The sequence below is a fragment of the Mesitornis unicolor genome, unplaced genomic scaffold (genome assembly GCF_000695765.1).
Source record: "Mesitornis unicolor isolate BGI_N332 unplaced genomic scaffold, ASM69576v1 scaffold2241, whole genome shotgun sequence".
Lineage (NCBI taxonomy): Eukaryota > Metazoa > Chordata > Aves > Mesitornithiformes > Mesitornithidae > Mesitornis > Mesitornis unicolor.
In genome coordinates, this window is record NW_010164274.1 from 142,547 (window position 1) to 163,584 (window position 21,038).

General features: G+C 34.7%; 1 protein-coding gene across 1 annotated transcript in view; it reads right to left on the minus strand.

Annotated features, from left to right (window-relative positions):
• The window catches only part of NAV3 (neuron navigator 3), a gene marked incomplete at both ends in the record, with an annotated part of 180,489 nt that overhangs the window by 141,702 nt on the left and 17,749 nt on the right, over positions 1-21,038 (minus strand). The window contains 2 exons of the mRNA XM_010194243.1: positions 8,573-8,750; positions 12,326-12,398. Of these exons, the coding sequence (XP_010192545.1) occupies positions 8,573-8,750; positions 12,326-12,398 (251 nt within the window). The remainder of the gene's footprint in view (positions 1-8,572; positions 8,751-12,325; positions 12,399-21,038) is intronic.

The following is a 21,038-nucleotide window of genomic DNA, read 5'->3' on the forward strand; positions in this document are numbered from 1 at the left end:
ATGTGTGTGTTTTATAGATACATCTATATTTTATATTTTATAGATGTATATTTATATATAAATATCTAACACAGAAACGCACATTTACATTTTCATTCATAAGAGGAAACGTCTATGGCTCAGGCTGTTCTAGCTCATATTATGTCATCTGTTTTATATTAGGTGGACATTCTCCTTTCCGCACTTCGAACTTCTGGCATCTTATACAACAAGTCTGTCTCCGACTGGTTCAGGCTTGGAGGTACAAGTAAAATTGTGTTTTCAATGTCCTCCTGTTGTTCAAAGCTCATAAACCAAAACACTGATAACCTGGTTTTGCATCAACATTTATGTTCTTCCACAACACAGTGACTTGTAGTAAGAACGAATCAGCCACCACAGTGAACATACATTTCCCACTCCAGTCCCAGTATTTGTAGTATAGGTATTTTTTGGAATTTAATGAAAGAATATATAAATCCCAACATTAATAGAACAAAGAAGATATCAACAAAGTAATAAATGTGCTACTTAGCTGCTGTGCTTAACCTGACCTGTAGTTCACCTAAAATAATGCAATCTTTTAAAAAACACTAATTTTTCTGAACAAATCAGCCAAGTGGATAACAGTGTGCTGCCAGAACTGGGACTATGTCCTTAGGGACCAATTGTACCCTTTTATGACCTTATCACCATATCATTTATGATCTTGCAGTAGAGCAAAACTATATCAGATGATCTTCACAGAAATGTATGCCACTATTGTGTTTCAAAGTTTAATGGAATAAGACTGTAACAAAGTTTTCTCCTAGAGGGAATGAGAAAGGAAAAACCAGAAAGTCTGAGGCTGTCATTTCTTCAAGTGTACATTCATCGTCTCTTGAACCTTTCCATAGAATGCCAGAAAATCATATTCATCAACACATCCTAAAGTATGTTTGGGATTGCTATAAACGTGCATCAGTCAAGCAATTATCACATAGTTGAGCCTGGTTTTGTTGAAGGTATTAAAGTATATAAGCATTTTGTTTGGTCTCCCCATTGACTCTAAAATAGTAAAGAGCTACACAATATAAAGAAATTACAAAAGACTGTACCAACATTTCAGCCATGTTGTCATAACCATTTTCACAAAAGCAGAACAAAACACAAATATATATAACAGTGATTTTCCTAAGCTGCTAATTTATCTCTTGAAAGTGTGGTGAATTTTATACATAACAAAAGCTTATTTTAATCTATTTTACATGGGCACTAATTGTCATAAACAGCACTTCCTGTGCTTCTTTGGAAGTGTATGGATTTGTAATTGTTTTATTGCATTAACTGATATCTGCAAAACAACAATATGTAGAATATCACATTTGTTGCAGAGTCTGTGAAAATGCTAAGATAAAAGTTCATAAAAAGACTGAGAGTAGCAAAGAAAATATAAAACTATGACTTAAATTAATTCAAGAATGCAAGAAACAGAATAAGTCACACATTGCTATCAAGGAATCTATTAAGGAAAAAATAGGAATAAGGAAAGAACATCTTACTTCCAAAGAGGTAAGAAAATTAATCATATGACAAAAGAAAGAATGAAGACAGCAATAATCCAATATTGATCCCATTGCACTTCGCATTTATTTAAAATTTATTTTCTATATGCACAAAATTATAGGTAACTTCAAATGTCTGAAAGACATCAGAATTAAATAGGCACCAGACCAGGGAAGGGAAAAAAATGCATGGACACAGTTGCATCAGATCTTATTTTCAGAGAGTGAGAAGAATTAATAAATCTCTGTGGAGAGTGAGGGTAGAGCAACAAAGAATGTCTGCAGGGAAAATAACTACATTATAAAGCGTCTATTCCTTCAAAAAGAAATATATGAAAAGTTGGATTCAGATACTACAAGGCCGAATGAAACACTTCCCATTAAATTCTACATTATTTGGATTAGCAACAGTGAAAATCATGGCTAAAGTGCATCAAAACTGAAATATAAAAAGTTATGAGTGGCAAGGGAGACAAGTGTCAGACAACAAGAACATCTGAAATGCAAGGAATGAGAATCGTCACTAAACTGAATTAAAACACTCCTTTCAAAACTGTAAGAATGGGCAACAAGAAAGGATGACAGCTGCATTTTGAAACAGACAGAAGAAGAGGCAGAGGAAGAAATTATCATTCTTGAGCAGATGGCAGAGGTAATTTATAAACTGGAGAAATCAGTGTAACTATATGTCACAGGTTCCTAAAGAAAATGTTCAAACATCAGGTACTTTGGAGAGAAGAAGAACTGTAGGACAACCTAAATAACACATAAGGGCAGGTACCAACCAGTACAGAACAAGTTTTTCAGGATCCAGACCACAGTACTGTGTAAGAAGGCAGTTGATATAAGCAGTTTCTGTCAGGCTGGTAGTGAAAAGTTTAAATAAGAGTTGAAATGTTAAAAAAAATAATAAAAGCTATTGAAAGGCTATAAAATGCTTTATAATTTACTTTTTTATATTTTCTATCTTGTATGTTCCATATTATCCTATAGCTATAGAAAGACCATTTGTTTTAGAAATCAGAAGTCCTTTCTGGGAGCCGGTTTTGTTCCTTATATGCGTTCTTTGCAGGCAGTTTCAAAATGTACGCACATTTTAGTAAAAAAATAAAAATAATTGTTAATGAAACTGGGCCAGTAATATTAATAAGTAGGAGGCAATGAAGGTGCATTTTTTACATATTGGTCTGTCAATATATCATAGCTGTAGACTAGAAAACTGAAACTGCAGTAATCCCCAGCATTTAATGACAGTTGCATAAAATGTGTAAATTAATTTCACAGCTGTGTGAGGTGAAGAAATGGAATGCGCAGGAAAAGCCACTTTTTCTGATGACCTATATAGTGCTTATCACAGGAACAAATCTCTAATTTATGTAACTCATCATTACTAAATATCATCTTTTTGCTTAGGTACACAGCTAACTGATTTAATTAGTACACAGAGTTATAATATACATTAGCTACTTGAACTTCAGGACAATGAAGATGAAAGAACTTCCTTGCTGAAGGCCTTTTCGTTGAGAACCGTGAGGACTGTAATGACTGCATCTTTGAGAAGCAGAACAAGATGGGGTCAAAGCTGATTTTCAAGATAGAAGGATAGCTCAGTTGAAGCGAAATTAAATACCTAAGGTCCATTTGAAGGTCAGCTGCTGCTGATCCTGGTGCAATCACATTAAGCAATTCATTTTGTGTTATCTCCAAGACGCATAAAAATGCATCAGATTAGGCTAACAGGAGTTTGTTCACTTAGACCCTTACTAGAAAACAGAGAACAGAAAGATGAAATAAACTTCTTCTTCTTTGCAGTCATTAAATAATGACTCTGTAGTAGGAAAAGCAGAAACTACCTATCTATTTCCCTTCCTTAAAACCAAGTGACTGGCAGCGGCAAGAGCTAAGGGCAGCAGAGAGACTTGGTTCATTGCCTTCCTTTTTTAACCAAGGAAAATGCATGACTACACATCCCATTTTTTAGCCTATGTCAGTGCAATGCACTTGGTGCAGACTGTTAAGGTTATATTTTTAAGCCTTCAGAACACTGAAACAAAGGCCTTTTTCTATGTTTAGAGTGGTGTAACCAAGATTCGCATAGGGATCACCAGTATTCTGGCATGGATCTATTTAAATTCATAATCATAACCACTACATTCGCATTACTGTATTTCACACAGCACAAGCTGTGTGTCCAATAAGCTTCATTTTTTTTCCTAGTACTTCTGAGCAGGAGGCAACATGAAACCCAGTTCACTGCAGTACTTATGTATGCAACTGCCTGTAGAAATCAGCTACCTAACTTTGTTTATGCGCCTAGGAAAACCAGGGTGCTCTTTTACTATAACAAATTTAACAAAATCCATCTGGACCTCAAGCTGTGCTCATCATTCCTGTACGTGATAAAATAGTTTGTCCGTCTTGGGGAATTTTGCTGACAGCTTACTGAAACCAGTTACTGCCTAATCCATAAATGAGACAGAACTTCTTTCATCCACATGTGTTTTCTCTTAGGATCTGGGTGGTTGAAAGATCATCACCGCAGAAAGTTTAGACGTATTGCTGTGATAATGGAATCCACTAGCAAAGCAAAGCATAAAAACATAATGTAACTATTGTTGTCATCTATCTGTACTGACAGATATAAATAAGGCCACCGGCACTGTATTTTTTAACTACATCTCAAAGCCGCACCAAAGTCATAACTAAAAAGTGAAGTGCCTACCTCAGATTTTTAAGTGGTCAGTTCCCACAGCTAGTCATAGAAGAATAGAGGAAATTTTAAGATAAAAAAGAAATCAGAAATCACAACTCAAATAATCTTCTCCTTTAGGTTACCATTTATTATTTACCGTAGATTTTTCCACTAATCATCTAAATTATTTTAAGAGTATTAATCCTTATTGGTATGAAATAATCTTCCATAAATAAAGCATATTCTTTGAAATGAATTTTACCATAAATCAACATCCTTTGTTCTTTTTACATTTAATTTGAAATGTTGCTGTTGGCCCTAGGATTAGATAGGCCAATGATACTCTCACGTGCAGAATCTTGGTCCTTTTCTGTGTGCAAAATTTTCACAGTTCTGAGCTTGGTTAAGGGCAGTTTACATGGGATTAAGAATGTTGAAGTGTTGCCACACTGTCCAACTTTACATAGCTTTGTTAGGAGCCTACCATAGAAAATTCATTATCCTCCTGTACAAACTTTGCACTAAGAAGAGAGAGGCTCCTCCAGAAATCTGTTTAATTGCATTCCTAATCCACATTTTCTCCTGTAGCAGACTGATTACATAGTCATCCAAGGACATCTAACATCCCACTTCTGCACAAACCTAATCCTGTCAGTCTCATGATATTCTGATTATAACCTCCCCTCTGGGGCTTCTGGTTGTCTCCCATATAAAAACAACTTGGATATGAAAATTGTACAGTCCTAATATAATTTTTTGTGCCTGTTTCAGCTTTTATTGACAAAGGGCCCAAACACTCTCTCATTGAGGTTGATACTAAACCAGGTTGGCTTTGGCATTATACAGAATGAGCTCAGACCCAGTGATGAACACAGACATTGACCATTACTGAGAACATCATAACCTGGAAATCAGGATGAGAGTACCATCATTGTCATCATGATTAGGACCACTCTAATAGAGTAATTAGGAAAGTGAGAAACTAGCCATGTACATACAAAACTTCCTTGGTCTTCAGCAGAGCCTGAATGCTACCACTTCAGTATCCTGACCACCTTCTGTGTGACTTCCCAGAGGTATTTCCCTCTCCCATGTATAACATGTATTTCTCTCTGAAACAGTGGAGACCATCACCTTTTCATACTTGTTTAACAAAGCACACTCAACAGACTTACACCTCCTAGGATATTAAGTTGAAATTAAGCAATATGCTTACTATACCTTAGCTGTAAACAACAAAGAATGTAAGTTTTCCAATGGAATAATCTAACCTAAATTAACTGCAGTTATTAAGACAAAGTTTCAAAGACTTAAATTACAACATGAAATGTGATTACTTACTGAACATTTTTTAAAAGTACAAAGTAAAAGTAAAAAGCATCCACCTTTTTCAGAGTACATGTTTTGGATTTGCTTACATGTCTGCACACACACAAACATGTACATACCAAATGCACTAAAATGTATACAGGGCCTCAAAAAGACAGCTTTATTTCTCAGGTGTCTAACACAGTAGAAATATGTGAGTCTTTAAGTAGAATAAAGTACCCATAGGTATAAGAAGATAATATTCACAGCACACTTGAAATTTTACTCAAATTAGGTTTGAATTGGCTTTTGCCTTGAATGAATAAAGATGAATGTGCCATTTGGGTGTTTGCTACTATATTCATTATCTGGCTTCTGCCACAATAATAAGATAAAATTTCTTGTTCCTCTCAAAACCTTGAAAGAATAATTTCTAAGTACTAAAGGACTACAGACCAAATTAATGCAAATAATCTGTTATGTGCATTTGACAAATCATTTTTTCCAACATATACACCGTGAGTAATTTGCTGCCTTCTGGTTTCAACATGCCAACATTTTTCACAGTATATAATGTTAGAAAAGAGAAAGTATTAAGAATTTTTAAAAGCACAGTCAGAACTGCAACAGGCTAATAAAGTGAGGCATAGCTGCACTATAAATGTGTAATAACAAATTGCCTTAAAGATTAACATCCACTATGAAAGGATAAAATAGCTCATTTTTACCACTACTTTGCTCTTTGTTTTTCTAGTGCTCAGAATGCTAGACGTATTTGTGGCAGAAAGTAGAAATATTTCATAGAGAAGAAAGCTTTTAGAAGTAGGAACCTTTCCTTATCCTTATAGGCTTTACCGAAAAATATATGGATAGAGAAAATCATGTTCTCTCAGGCAGTAGAGAAGTTTATGGTGACAAACATTGAACTTCTGTGTATGTGAAAGCAAACAGAAGAATTCTTGCTTTCACTTTACAGATACAACATAAGAAAGATGGTATCAATCTCGGGGCAATAATTTTTCACATAGAAACATTTTGCAGCTGAAACATTGCTATGAACAGATATTTAATCAAAGAATGACATAATTTTAAACTACTGGCATTAAAGTAGAAGATCTAAAGCAGACTGGTAGAAGTAGAAATTTTGTTAAACCAGCCTTAGATGTCACTTTACGAAGGCATGACTGTTCTGGACATGGAATAATTGCCTTTCCCCCAAATGAAGTATATTTAAACATAGCAAAGGAGAAGAGGAGAATAAGCTGTTGAGTGACCATGAGATCTTGGGGAATTATAATGAAAAGAAAGCTTTATAAAAACTTCATCCCTTTTGTCTACCATTCCTGAGCAGACAAAGTACTAGTATGCAACTGCTATCTTCTAAATAGTAAATAACTGCTTCGCTTGAAGCTTTTTTGTACAAACAGAATTCCTTGCAATAGTGGTGATGCATAAAGGAACGTGGTAACTACTTTTTAATTAAAAAACTACCATGGGTAAATTAGAAAACCAGGAAATATTTCAGTTCTTTTACTAAATTATAAACAAAACCCAATAACCATAGGTATTTACATGAAGCTGGCTAAGATCTTAATTCCACTGATTGAAGCGGTGAACACTGGTAGATTGACATTAAGAATGTCATCCTTATGACAAGAAAAACATCTACTTTCTGAAAAACAAGATGTAATTGTCTCTTTTGCAGTATTAAATGTCCTTCAGAAAGCAGAATTTCAACTTCAGAAAATGTTGAGAGTGGTCAAATTCTTCTAGAATCACACCACAATTGTCTAATTTATATGTTAATAGCAAACTTCACAGAGAAAGCATTCAAATAAATTAAATTTCAGAAGCAGAGAAAAAATATGCATTTTGCATTGTGATGTCCAAGGCAAACACAAGTATATCTTAATTTTTGTGTCAAATGAGGCAACTAAAGTGCCATCAGCAACATCTTCTTATAAAGAGATTTTTACAATAGTTCTAGTTTCAAGACAAAGATTTCTATTAGCCTGAACAGACTTAAGAAAAAATACGTCTAATAGAAAGATGAAAGTGTAATTTAAATACGAATGGACTCAAGAACCAAAATTTCATTATCGTAGTCTGATACTTTTAATCCATCCTAGATTATTGACTTAACACATTCTAGATATACAGTTGCTCAGTAAATAGGAAAAACCCATTAATCAAGCAAATAATAAATCAAACAAGTATTAAACCCAACAGAGCAATATCTGAAACTCTTCATTAAGAACTACACTTTATATAGTCCTACATGTGAATGGTTTTTTTTTTAACTACCCCAATAAAGTATGCATTGCTAATACACTTTCCATTTAAATACATATTGGTGTTTAAAACAGATTCGTTTGTCATGGCCAGTAAGAAACTGCTTTCTCAAAATATGTTTTCAGCTTCAGTCTGAAAGCAATGTAATTCAGAAATTAAGAATTCTGCTGAGTGCTTTCCTTTCCTAAAACTAAATCAAAAACTGACCATCTAAAAGAAACAACTAGATTAAGGTAATTTCTTCTCCCTTTCAAAAAACATTCAAATAGAATTAGGCACTCAAAACAGAATGCATGGGAATGGAAAGAGTTTATAGCAAATGAAGTTATAAATCATGCCTTGTCCCCACATATTTTGCTAATAATTTGAAATTATTCATTTAGATGTGGAACTGAGTATGCAAGGAAAACATATAAATAACCAGTATACTAACCTCATGGTGTGCCAACTGTCTCTTATTGTGCAAAGGACAGTAGAATCAACAATAAAGTGAAAGGATGCTTTAAAATTAATTAAAAATTGAACTAAATTTAATTGGGAATGTTCTCTGCTCTCACTCTTTACTCCAAAGAAATGTGATCCAAATACCAAATCTTAACACATCGTTTTCCTATATTACAAAAATAGCTAAAAAAAAAGAAAAAGCAAGTCTTTTAAGACTGTTGCAAGTAACTTAGTTTTTTCTGCAAAAACTTGTATTTTTTGAACTGACAAATAAAAAGCTTTTACATCTGAGAACATTAACTTTTAAACCTACCTCGACTGCATATCTTGGTGCGTTTTGGACTGGCTGACTTCAGCTGGAGATGAAGGGACTTGCTGTTGTAGCTCCACCAAAGACTGGTAGTACTGTTGCTGATGGTGTTGCTGCTGTTTGTACCGAGACAAACTGAAAAACAGCCCTAAAATGGCTTTCAGATTTCCATTCCTTATTTCTATTTAAAAAAGAAGAAAGAGAAGTGAAAACACTGTGTTTTTTCGACTTTGGTTTTGTAACAGTTTTATAGTAAAACATCTCTGTACATATCTATAACTGTACATGTTTATGCCTTATATCTTTTAATTTATCTCAAATATCAGGCAAATTTTAGGTATCACTGTTAGTTTATTGTTATAATGTTTGCTTATTTATGTGTCAGTGTTGCAACAAACACATATCTCCATAATGTCCTCATGATGGGTCACATGTCCTTGGTCAAAAAAAGTACACCAAACCATAAATAATATACATAATCTGAAATTAATTCTCCTGTCTCAATACAGTACAAATAGTCTTGGTAAGCAGAGGGCCATTCAGAAAAATCTGAATTCTTTCTGGCCTTAGGTACACATGCCTTTCCATTATTATTCTAGTTTTTTTGGCAAATTCTGTGCATAGTGGGAGTCAACAGTGACATCTAAAAAGATTGGAAAGAGGAGATGGTAAGAGCATAGATGGGCACATATCCATTCACAAGAATTTTCAAGAACATGAGAGAACATTAATGGAAAATGCCTATTAAAGAGGCGGACATAAGGCTCATGATTACAACTTTGAACTTTCCAACTATATGATTTTGTAGCTTTCTATTTTACATTACTATTACTGATTAATCAAGACTTCAAAACTACACCTTTCCCATGAGGATAAAAGAAATACCCATATGAAGTTCTGGTGAGGCACAGCAGCATCCTCATGTTTCCCATTCCTTCCTTAGTCTTTCCCCAGCCTGATGTGAAGGTTTTCAAAGGATAATGTTATTCTTCGCTCATAAAGGATCTCTGCAAAATGTTTTCATTAGGCCTACAGCCTTATAGCCTGACATGCAACACTGCAACATTTCTGCCCTCCCTGCAAATCTAAATACTGAGCTGTATGTGCTACACAGCCTTTCAAAGATAATTTTAAAGCAGAATTTATATACAATAACTGTCATATTCATGTCCTTCAAACCACAGTAATTTTCTTTCAATAGGATTAAGTGAAATGCAGTAATAGGTAAGCAAACACTAGAGCCCTTATGCTCTCAACCCATTCTTCAAAAGCAAACAAAATCCTGGACACTGGAATATAATTTGGAAAACAGAAATTTGTTCTCAGTATCCATACATTCTTATCTTCCCTATGAAGATGCTGCAGGATCTTTGATTCCCCAGGAGACTGCCAGAGATACATAGAGGAACTTTCTCAGAATTAGAAAGCTTTTTAAGCAACAATGACTTTTGCAGTCATGTTGGTTTCAAGAAAGATCATTACGTAGGAACACAGAAAACTTAAAATTATCTTTAAAAAATCCCCAACAGAAACAGCTATCCATCTTTAAGCTGCTCTGATTACAAAAGTTTTTCTGTACAGGATATCGATGTCTTTATTCTTATGATTTTGCATCTTAATGCTCAAAAAAGAACCCTTTGTATGTTAAATCCCACTAATAATTTTTATCTCAAACTTTTGCTCCTTTTATGTTAAACTATATTTTTATTACTATTTCTAAAGAAGAATGTTACCAGGTTTGAATTTCTTTTTCTTTCCTACTTCTAAACTAGTTAAAGTTGAAAGATTTTTCTTAAACATAAAACATCCATAAATATGGATTAGTAATATTAGTACATAATATATTAATTATATAATATCTAGTACATAATATATTAATTAATAAATTAACACTTGCAGAGAAGAGGAGGGGAGTGTTTTTCTTTGCAGCAACTGACTTATTATTTATCACTTGGGTTCTCCAGTAGAGATTCTGCAGTCAAGATTTGAAAATTACTTTTGTTCTAGACCTCCTTGCTTAAGTGTCAAAATGAGGTGGGAAACTGGTTGTGAAATCTTCAGTACTTGTTAAGATCATGGTTTACTGTTCCAGAAACTGCTTGGTCATTAATAAATGACCCAGTAGAAACAAGACATATTTAACAAAGCCTGTTACAAGAAACACTTACGGTTTCTAAACTTAATTGATTTTAAACATAAATGTGCTGACAAAACATTATGAGGGTAAATTTACAATTTCATGATAAAAAAGTCTGTTTTTCTCAATTTGTTTTCCTCAATAGAAATTGTAATATTCAGGACTGTACATGCTAAAAAATGGTATATTTAAGCAAATCACGCTTCTGTTGATACTTTGAACTAATATGATTACAAACGTATTAGCAGATTTATACTAGATTCAAGACAAACTGCAAAACAGCAAAACTAGTTTTAATCTTACTCCAGAACTCAAGGTCTGCCTTATTAAAATTCTCTTTTAAAGATTAATGAAAGTTTTAAAAACAGTCTGTGCATTTAACGCTATGTAGTACTATTGCTTTTAGTAGTATTTGAACTTAATGCTACACAACTGAAACCTCTATCCTATCAAAAATCATTTTCCAGAGAAAAACAAATGTATGAGTAAAGGAATGTATTAAAGAATGAGCTCAGATTTTGATTTAACAAAGTACACAAAACAGTGTCAAGCGCCATGTCATGGTTTTAAACAATGCAAAGTATTCTCATGAAATAAATTCATGCTATTCACATATTTGATTGTTATTTTGTATACAATCGAAAATAGGCAGCACTATAAAAGTCTAGTTCTAAACAGCTTTGAGATGAACAGTGACATGGAAATGTCCAGTGTTCTCATGCATCAATATATCTACAGCATATACAGAGGTCTTTTAAATCAGATAAGGAACTTTCCATAAGTAGACAAAGTGAGTGCATATCGTGGCTAGGTTACGCTTCTACTAAGTTACTAGAAAGGTGGACATGGTGAAAGATAACAATTCTGAGTTAATTTTAAAATAAATCAGCTATTAGTATTCATTTTTTTTCCTCCGGATATCTTCTAAAATTCAAGTGAAATTATAATCCTTGGAAATGTGTATTTTTACTTCTAGCTTTTAGCTATGCTACAAGGGAAATAAAAATATTGGGTTGCATCTTGTTAATACAAATTGCCTTCAGCTGCCATGGAAGTTAGAGGGATTTTGAAGGTGTACAGCACCTTGCAGAACTGTATAATTAGTTACAGGACAAACATTTGTATACATTTTGTTAATTTCCAAGATAGAGTACTCACCTGACTTAATTTTACATTAATAAAGCAAATATGACATATTAATGAAGACAATTGGTATTTCAATGGTTTGATTTAATATATTTATTAACTTAGTTGTACTGTATTAGGCAATGACTTAGGGTGACAAATACAGGAAAAAGAACTAGAATAAAAGCAGGAAGAGCATTCATTTTTTCACTTAATACATGGCATCAAAGGAATATAGTAATTTTTTACTATAATAATAATTTTCTAACCTATCTAATATTGTGGAGGTAGCATGAAAAGATTAATCTATTGAAAAAAATATTATTTTGAAACATCTCAAGCTTCATAAATTTCTTGGTTCATTATATCTGATCTACATTTATATGCTGTTCGAAACAGCTAGAGTTTGGTATTTGGGTGCAATAATTTGCATTAAGAAAATTCATTTTCAGAAGAATATCCTATTATTTGTTCTGGTGGTCTGTTTCTCTTACCTTCTGCAGAAAGGCCTTGGACATTTACGCCTCTGGCTGCCAGAAAGCTGAGGCACACATCAACATTCTCAATCTGCAATATGAACAGAAATAACAAGCAGCATAAGACTAGTTGACAAAATATAGAAATGCAGAGGGGAGAAAAAAAAAAGAAAGAGCTCAGGAATGAATACTTTACATTCATTGCATACTGCGGCTCTTTACCAAAGTTTAACAAGAATGATTACTGCTAATTGGGGAACTGATATAAAGCGTTCATTGTCTGCTCTGGCGCTTAAAAACAATTCATAAATGCCTGCTACAGAATGGCATGCTGGCAAATCAGCAACCCACCCACTTAACATAAAACTGGATTATTTGCTACAAACAAGTTCCAATGAAAGCATCCATAGAGTATTAGACACTGAGTATATGTCCAGAGATGCGGGTAACTGAGTTAACAGAAAACTGTAAGCAAAAGCCTCCAACAAATGCTTGGGATGATGTAGAATGCTGTGAAAATGATGTCACAGCAGTGTTTTTTCCTCTATTTTTTTCCTTCAAATCTTATGCTAAATATTTTATATTTATTTAATGTTTATGCTTCTCTGTAGAGTGCTTGCTTAGGTAAGGACATGGTGTTGACTTCTGTTGGTGGTTTGGAAGAAATCTGCAGTTACCACAGAGAGCTTTAGATAAGAGTAGAACACGTAGCCTAAATGTATATCAAGAAAAGAATAAAACTTCTGCCTCTAAAATGAGTAATCATAGAACTAATTTGACTCCTTTTACATGTCTGTTTCTGACAGATTAGAGAGCCAGAATGTTCCAGAACATTCTCTTGAGTCACTACCCCCAGCTGGTTCCCCCAGCTCTCCCAGGATCTGTGAAGCAAATAGCTATACATGTAAAATCTTTTAATTAACAATTTTGTCTATAAATACGCTGATATGAAAACAAAAAAATATATATGTATAGAGAGCTGTCTTATGCCAAATGTCTTCAATAGACTTGATTTTAGAATATATTTTTTTATGTGGGTGAATTTTTTTCAAGGCAATTAGGATGTCAAATATAAACCAAAATGTTTAACAACATATTTTAAATACTTATTTTCATTGGAGAACATTGAATAAAAGAAATATTCAACAACAAAACATAAGCCTGCCTATATTAATAGATTAAGTCCATTCAGTTAATTCTATTTGAACGTTTACACATTTTACAATACCTCGTATCAGTTTTAAACCATCAAAACACGAAGGGTAAATTAATTCCTTGAATAAAAGCTACTTGTTCCTTGGCAGTATCTTTCCTCACCTAGGAGGAGACCATTTCATTATTGTCATCTTTCTATAGTTGTAATTCTGCCATTATTCTCAGAAAATGGTATTAGCTGTAAGGAATATAAATTTTCTTTTTACTACTGACCCTAGAAGTATATATTACAAGCTCACACAGACTCTCCTGATCCACAGGGAGTATTTGTAAACTTATAAATACCAGAAACAATTTTAGATATGTGGTTTTTAAAGAACAATAAACTCTAATCCACTAGTAAACATACCTTTTAAAAGGCTGTTCAAACACTTGTTTTCAAGGACATGATGCCATTTCTAAGGAATGATAAGTAACCTCTCTCCTAAATCAATTTAAAAAACCCAAAATCAGAAACAACTCTGCAGCTAACACTAACTAAAGTTACACCAAAGTTGGGGTTTACCACAAAGCTTTCATAAATCAGTTTGGCAGGTGTCACCAATGGGCAGAGCTGTGAATGAGGAATAACCATCTTAAAATCAATGGGGCTACTCCATCTCTATCCCAGCACAGTAACTGCAGAAACTTAGGCCTTAACTCTGTCATTTTCTTGAATGTTTATAGTTTTACACCACAAAAAAACCCTAAATAAACTAGGTCACTTTGTAAGTTGTAGAGATGTGACACAGCTAAGTCAGTTGCCAGCTGGCCGCAGCTAAAATAGGAAGATCTGCTTCTTCCTCACCTCTTCTTCCTCCCAGGTGTGGAGCCCTGCTGCTGCCACCTCTGCCGGGCTTCAGAGCTTCTCTGACCACATCGGGAGCTGGCTCCATGCAGAAAACTCACCCAGCAAAAAAGGCAAACGTATTTCAGTCACTCCCATGCGGTCAGACAAGCACAGGAGTCAGCAGAGGGGAGGGTGCATCCCAGTCTGAGTAAGGCATGGCTTGGGAGAGGAAAAGGGAGGTGGGAAGGAGGGAAAGGCAGACGGTACCACTCCTGATCTCAATGTCAAGGCACGGGGCTGGCTCAGTCCTGACCTCCAACTACACCCCTGCACCGGTCGTGAAAATAATGCACATGATGAGAATATTTCTACTCGACCTTTAAACAATGTCAACTACATAAGAAAACAATTCAAATGGAAATTTTCCTGTCCTGAAGAATTTAAAAGAAAAGAAGATTTGTTTGGATATTAGCTGTACAACTATGTGTATCTTTGAACTTTCAAATCAACCATATTGCAGAACCAACTACTTCAAAGATTAGGAACTTTGCTCTGTGACTAACTACTAGAAGACAAAAAAAAGGAGGGGAAAAAAAAAGGAAAATCAGACTGATGTCAGTAGCATCCACCTTCAAATAACTGAAACAATATTTCCTAGAACACCTCCTAGTGTAACGAAGACACTTTTCATAATGTGCATGTGTCCTCCAAAGTAGTTCAGGAAACCATAGCTGTAAAGAAAACCCAATTCATTTGAGAACATTTAAGCCCTAATGTGCTGTGAAAGTATCTCAGTATCTGTATGCAATACTGAATATTTAGTAAATAGTAAGCCTAACACATAAACTTTAACATACATCAAAAATACTCTACTGAAATGGCACCTGGTTATTTTACATGTCTACTTCTACAGCATGTGTCCTTGAAGTCACATCTCAAATTCTCAGACAAAACGAATAATTACCATTAATGCCAATGACTCAATATACTGCAGAACTACAAAGCAAATTCTGTTTTCCTTCATAGTTCACCAAGAGAACTATAACAGAAGCCCGAGGTCCAAAGTCATCCCTCTTGGCGGTGGTGCATGAAGCAACAGCAGTGCCCAACTTTCAGACAATGGACTCTGGTTGTGCTGTTATAATAAAGTCTTGTTTGGACTTGTGAATTGAGCAACTTTGGTGTGGCAACTCATGGCCACATAATACATAGAAAATGTCAGAAAATAAATCTTACAGTCAGCTTTCTGATAGTAACTTCAGTTACTATACTGTCAGGAACTGTTAGGAGATTCAATGAGACGTACATTAATACATCCTTTGGTTATTTTACTTTTCTCTCCTCTCCAGTCTAGAAAAAGTTACCCTTAAAGTTGTCCCATTTTGAAACTTTCCTTTTGTCTCTAAACATTGCTTTAATTACCTACTTCTTGCCTTGGCAAACCACAGTTATTCTTTGAACTCAAACCCTAGCAGCCCCAAACACTTTTTATTCAAACTTACTAACAGATGAGAGTGATTTTGCAATTACAAAAGTTCTAAGAGATTTCAAGCAGCTTCCACTCCTCAATATTGTTTCAATCAAGAGTGGTATGAATCCCTGAAGTCCATGTTTATATAAGTAGTTAGTGGCGAGGTTATTATACGTTGGGGTAAACTCTTCCTAGAGCTGACACTGCATATGTAGAACTCCACCTGCTTAAGTATCAAGGGCTGAAGATCTTGCAGAGTAACAACATAGACGCCAGAAAGACTTTGTATCCTACATACGCCCACAATTTTGTAGTGAATTTTGCTTCCTAAAAGGACCAGCTTAAAAACAGAGCTCATGTTCCTCATTAATGGAAATAGTATAATCAGAATTACAAAGTGTTGTAGCAGAAGATATAGTTCATTACAGTACAGAATTCAGGATATACAGACTGACTCTGAATCTTACACATCAAGACACAGAAGGCAACTCGAATTTGCAAATTTGCTTGTACAGGTAGATGTTGCCAAGGTCAGACTGTTGCTGGACAGCTCTCCATTACTGTTGATGCCCAAAGTTTTTTGTTCCAAGGTGCTTATTTTATATAAAAGGTTCAAAAGAGTGGAAGAAGTGCAGTACATTGAATAGCAGATCTGCCATATTAAAAATCTTTAAAAGTATAAATGGAATAAAGAATTAATGATATAATAACCCTTCATTGCCATGTAGATATTTGTCCACTTAGCTATTCAATTAACCACTCTGAAAGTCAATCAATACTACACAAGATTGCTTTTCAGAGATAAAAAAACTCTATCTGAAAATATAATCACTTCGTTATAAAAACTGAAGAATAACTCCAACATCATGGGTGCAGATAAACTCAGCTAAGATGATAACTTAGGAATTGAGATTTGTGGGCATCATTGGGTAGACAATGCCTCTTAAATTAAGCCTACTTAGTTATTCTTACAATATATTAAGCTTCTTTCCTACCACAGCATTATGAAAAAAGCATCTGAAATACACCATAAATGCTAGTGAACCCCAAGCCATTTCTACATCCACATTTTAAGGGGTCATAGTCCAAACAATAATGTAGAAATAAGCAGCTATATCACAACTGTGATACTATTAATACATTACATGGCATACAAAGAAGATGCATTGCAAATCTGCTGTAACACATTACAATGTGTAGCTGTGGGTAATCTGCTTTTGACTGGAAGCTATTTGGAATTTTACTGACAGAAATAAATCAGTAAAACAGACTGTGGGACTTGCATGTAGATAAACAGTAGTACTTAAAACCCAGCAGTTACCAGACTTACAGGAAGAGCTCATTTGTGGGACTGTACTCACAAGTGACTCAACATACAGAATATGTCTATTTATTATAATTATTTTTGCTGTTACTGAGATTAGCTTTCATCTATTCTGTCTGGCAGACAACACTTTCTTCACTTCCAAACATAAATTTAATTGTGGGATGCTCAGAAGACAAGTAATGATGACTAATGCAGCATTATGTTTCTCTGAATTTATAAGAAGATCTGAAAAATTACTCTCTCTCTTTTTGGGTTTATGACAATATTGTTTACAATAACATATGAACACATACACAAGTTCATTAGTTTTTGTCTACTTCAAGTTGGATTCCTTCTGCTTAAGAATGGGACACCTTTATAAATATGTCACCTTATTATTACAGAGTGTTTCTATATATATATATGCTCCTAAAATACTCTTTAATTATTTTGGCAACAAAAGTTAAACAGTAATTTCTGTTAACACTTCACTCGGCGCTATCTTCCACACCACTGTGGGTGTTTTGACATTCTGTATCATAACCTAAAGCCTCAGATAAAATTTGGCAAATTATTTGCTCTGTAGTTTTCTAATGATGCTGATGGCTGATTAGGGACACTTATGGAAACTGTCACAGAAACCTAGAGACTTACATATAAACTCACCTTCACAGAAACTCCATAAAACTGTTCAATATTTATAGGTTTTTTTTCAATACCAATATTAAATTGCAGTCCTTTGAGATTAGTATTACAGCATAGGATATTCTGTGTCAAAGTGACTGCATTTCAAATACACTTTACTAGCAAGATTTCTTCCAGAAATTTCCCCAGAGTATTAACCTGAGTTGAGAGACCTGAATTTGACTCCTTCTTTCCCATGGATATTCTTGTGGAGATCAATGGACTTAAATTAATTCAGAATTAGAAAATAATTTATTGTAATTAGACAGCTTATTGTCATTCAAGTTCTGTAGCACTAGTAGAATCAAAATCAAATAAAAATACAATTCAGGCCTTACAGGTAGTGTCCTGGACTCTAAATATTCACAATACACATGCTGAATAAAATGAATAAAATGAAAAATGGAAAAGTAGATGCTATTTGTCTGTCTAGCTTTTGAGTTCTGGCTAAGCTCTTAGTAGTAGGTGAAGTGCCAGTGCTCTGGTCTTAATTGCACACTCTAAAAAGAACAGAGATTCAGGCAAACAACCAAGATGCCTTCATTTGTGAATAAAAGCATTTTTGGAGCACATGTTGGAGTTAGTGAGAGAATGAAACTGTCCATGGTAGACTTAGTTATATAGAATGCTCTGGAAGAAACTGGAAAATATTTCAAGGTAGGCATGACCTAAACTCCCATCTTCCCTCACCAAATAGAGAACAGTATGAGAATTGGTCATGTACGCTGTCACAGATACCTGTTTAAACCTTTCTCTCTCTCTCTCTCTCCCCCCCACACACACACAAACACACAAACACACAAACACACACACACACACACACAAAGAGTACCTAAAAGGACTATTTTTAGGCCAAATGTATAGTCTTGCACAACCTGCTACACATAAAGCTGTGCTCAGAGACTGAGAAGGACAAGTCTATTTCAATTTCTGTTCTTAATTGACTCATACATTGCACTCATTGTGACTTGTTGACAACTCACTTGTGGTGTGGGAAACACCCAGATTTTTGGTTTGCCTTGTAACTTTGTTCCTTCTGGGTTTTCTTCCCAGCTGGTTATGCTAGTTTGTATTCCTGTTTTGCCTCTCTTTAAAGCACAGGGATCGAAAGCTACGAGGTCGACATATAAAGAGAATATGCTTGCAGTTCTATACTGACATATGTTTTTGTCCTCAGTTTTGTCACTAAGATTATTTAACAAAGCCAGACTTCATAAACCAGGGAAGTGGAATTCAGCTTTTTTCACTCTGTACAAAGTAGGCACAGTCTAATACTTTCTTCACCAAAAAATAAAAATCAATCAATTCAAGAACTTTCTCCATTGCAAACATGTGATAGCTGAACACATTGCCTGCTATTCTACTTACTCTCATGTTTGCATTGTACATACCTATATGCGCTATGATATTGTCAGGCTGAGGACTGGGCCAAAGTGCTCATTTCTGGTAGCCGGCTTAGAGCAAGGAGATTCAGCTGAAGTCAAAAGCATCTTTCTAGATAAAAACTGGTATACCAAAATGGAATACCCTGCCCAATGTCTTTACCCCCTGCCTATCCATTCTTCAAATGCCACACATTCAACACTGTTTGGGAGTCTAGGTGTTTCTTAAATGATCACTGAAACAACATTCAGTAATGAGAATTCCCTGTTCACTTGAAAACAAACGTTTGGCACATCTGATGTTCTGCTCACCTCTAGAAAATTTGCAAAGGGTAATACAATTAAAATATAAAGAAAAACTCTAATGTCTTCATAACTGTACATATTTTGTGGGATGAAATGCATCTAATCCATAAAAAGTCAGCAGTTATGACTTATTTATCATAACATATGATAAGATTTATTTTAATCATTTGTAAAAGTACCATTCAGTAGCCGCAATCATTATAAGAATCACCTACTATGCCATGCACTCCATGTGATTTGGCACTGTTCTTGATTTACCTGTTTTCTGTGAAAAGCTGTCACAAAATTTTACTCACAAAATTGTTGTAGTACTTTCACTACCCTGTATTGCTGTATGTTATCCACAAGACCTAATTCCTAGGTATTCCAAAAGGGAAGATCCTGATGCAGAAAACATTTTTTCTCAAATTTATCTCTACTGCAGCTAGAACAAAAGAATAGGGTTAAAGACTTCCAAAAGGAACAATGTGAAATAAATTCCCACAGACTCATTTAGCAAGCTTTATAGTTGAACTGTAACAAGCAGGCTGGTTTCTTTTTATATTGCACAGGTTAAACTAGTTTAACACATCTGAAAGGAAGCCATCTGCTTTCTTGTCTCTTGCATATTTAAAGTTGAGTATGCTTATTAATGTATTTATGTGTTCATAATAAATTAATACTAGAAGATTTTTATTATTGAACAAGACTAAAAGTCTTATATATCCATCAAGATTCCCTGTGAAGAAACTCTACATAGTATTATTACATAATAAAAATATTTTTACTACTACAACTACTTAACAAGGACACTTTGAAGAGTAGAGAATAAACCCAAATTCTTCCAAATCCTGAAGTAAATGCAATTGGAAGAAATGTGGCCCAGAGTAATACAAAACTTACGGTGACCTGGCTCTGTGCAAGATGCTGGTTTGGCAGTCTGCATGTTGCATTGCCCCCTTGACTGAATACTACTAAGACTTGGTGAAAATTGGGAGAATTTCTCAGTTGACCTTGTAGAAATGAGGAAATTTGAAGAAAGGGAAAATCAGGAGACAAACAAGCTCTCCAGTAAAGCTAGCAATAGTACAAAGAAGAGCAGAGACTTAAAAATCACATTATTTATGTTCTGATAATTTATTTCCCACGAGCTCCTAACGTGACAGCTTAGTGCACTAATTTTGTGTAGCTCCACTGGAAGGCAATGTCAAGTTTCCGTGGGTGGTGTAAATTTGAGAACCCACCCAGACAAAACAGGTGTTAGCAGTCCTGCTGGGAGATATTAAGTGCGTTCTGCTGACTTGCTGTTACATGTGGCTGTTACCTCACCCAGATGCAAGGCACAATTCCATTTTCTTATGGAAATTATAATACATTTCAGGGTGTGAAGCAGAATACATGACACGCACACAAATTTGGCTTAACTGTTTTCTAGCAAACTCCTCATTACTTGCAGTAGAGTAATTTAAGGAGCATTTAATAAAAATAACTATCAGTGAACCATGTAACATCAGTCCAAAAAACTGCTCCAAGCTCAGCATTGACTTTGCAATAAAAGACCATATAGGCAAATTAAAAACTGATTTACTGGAGGCATTTGGGGAGAATTTTACCTTAGA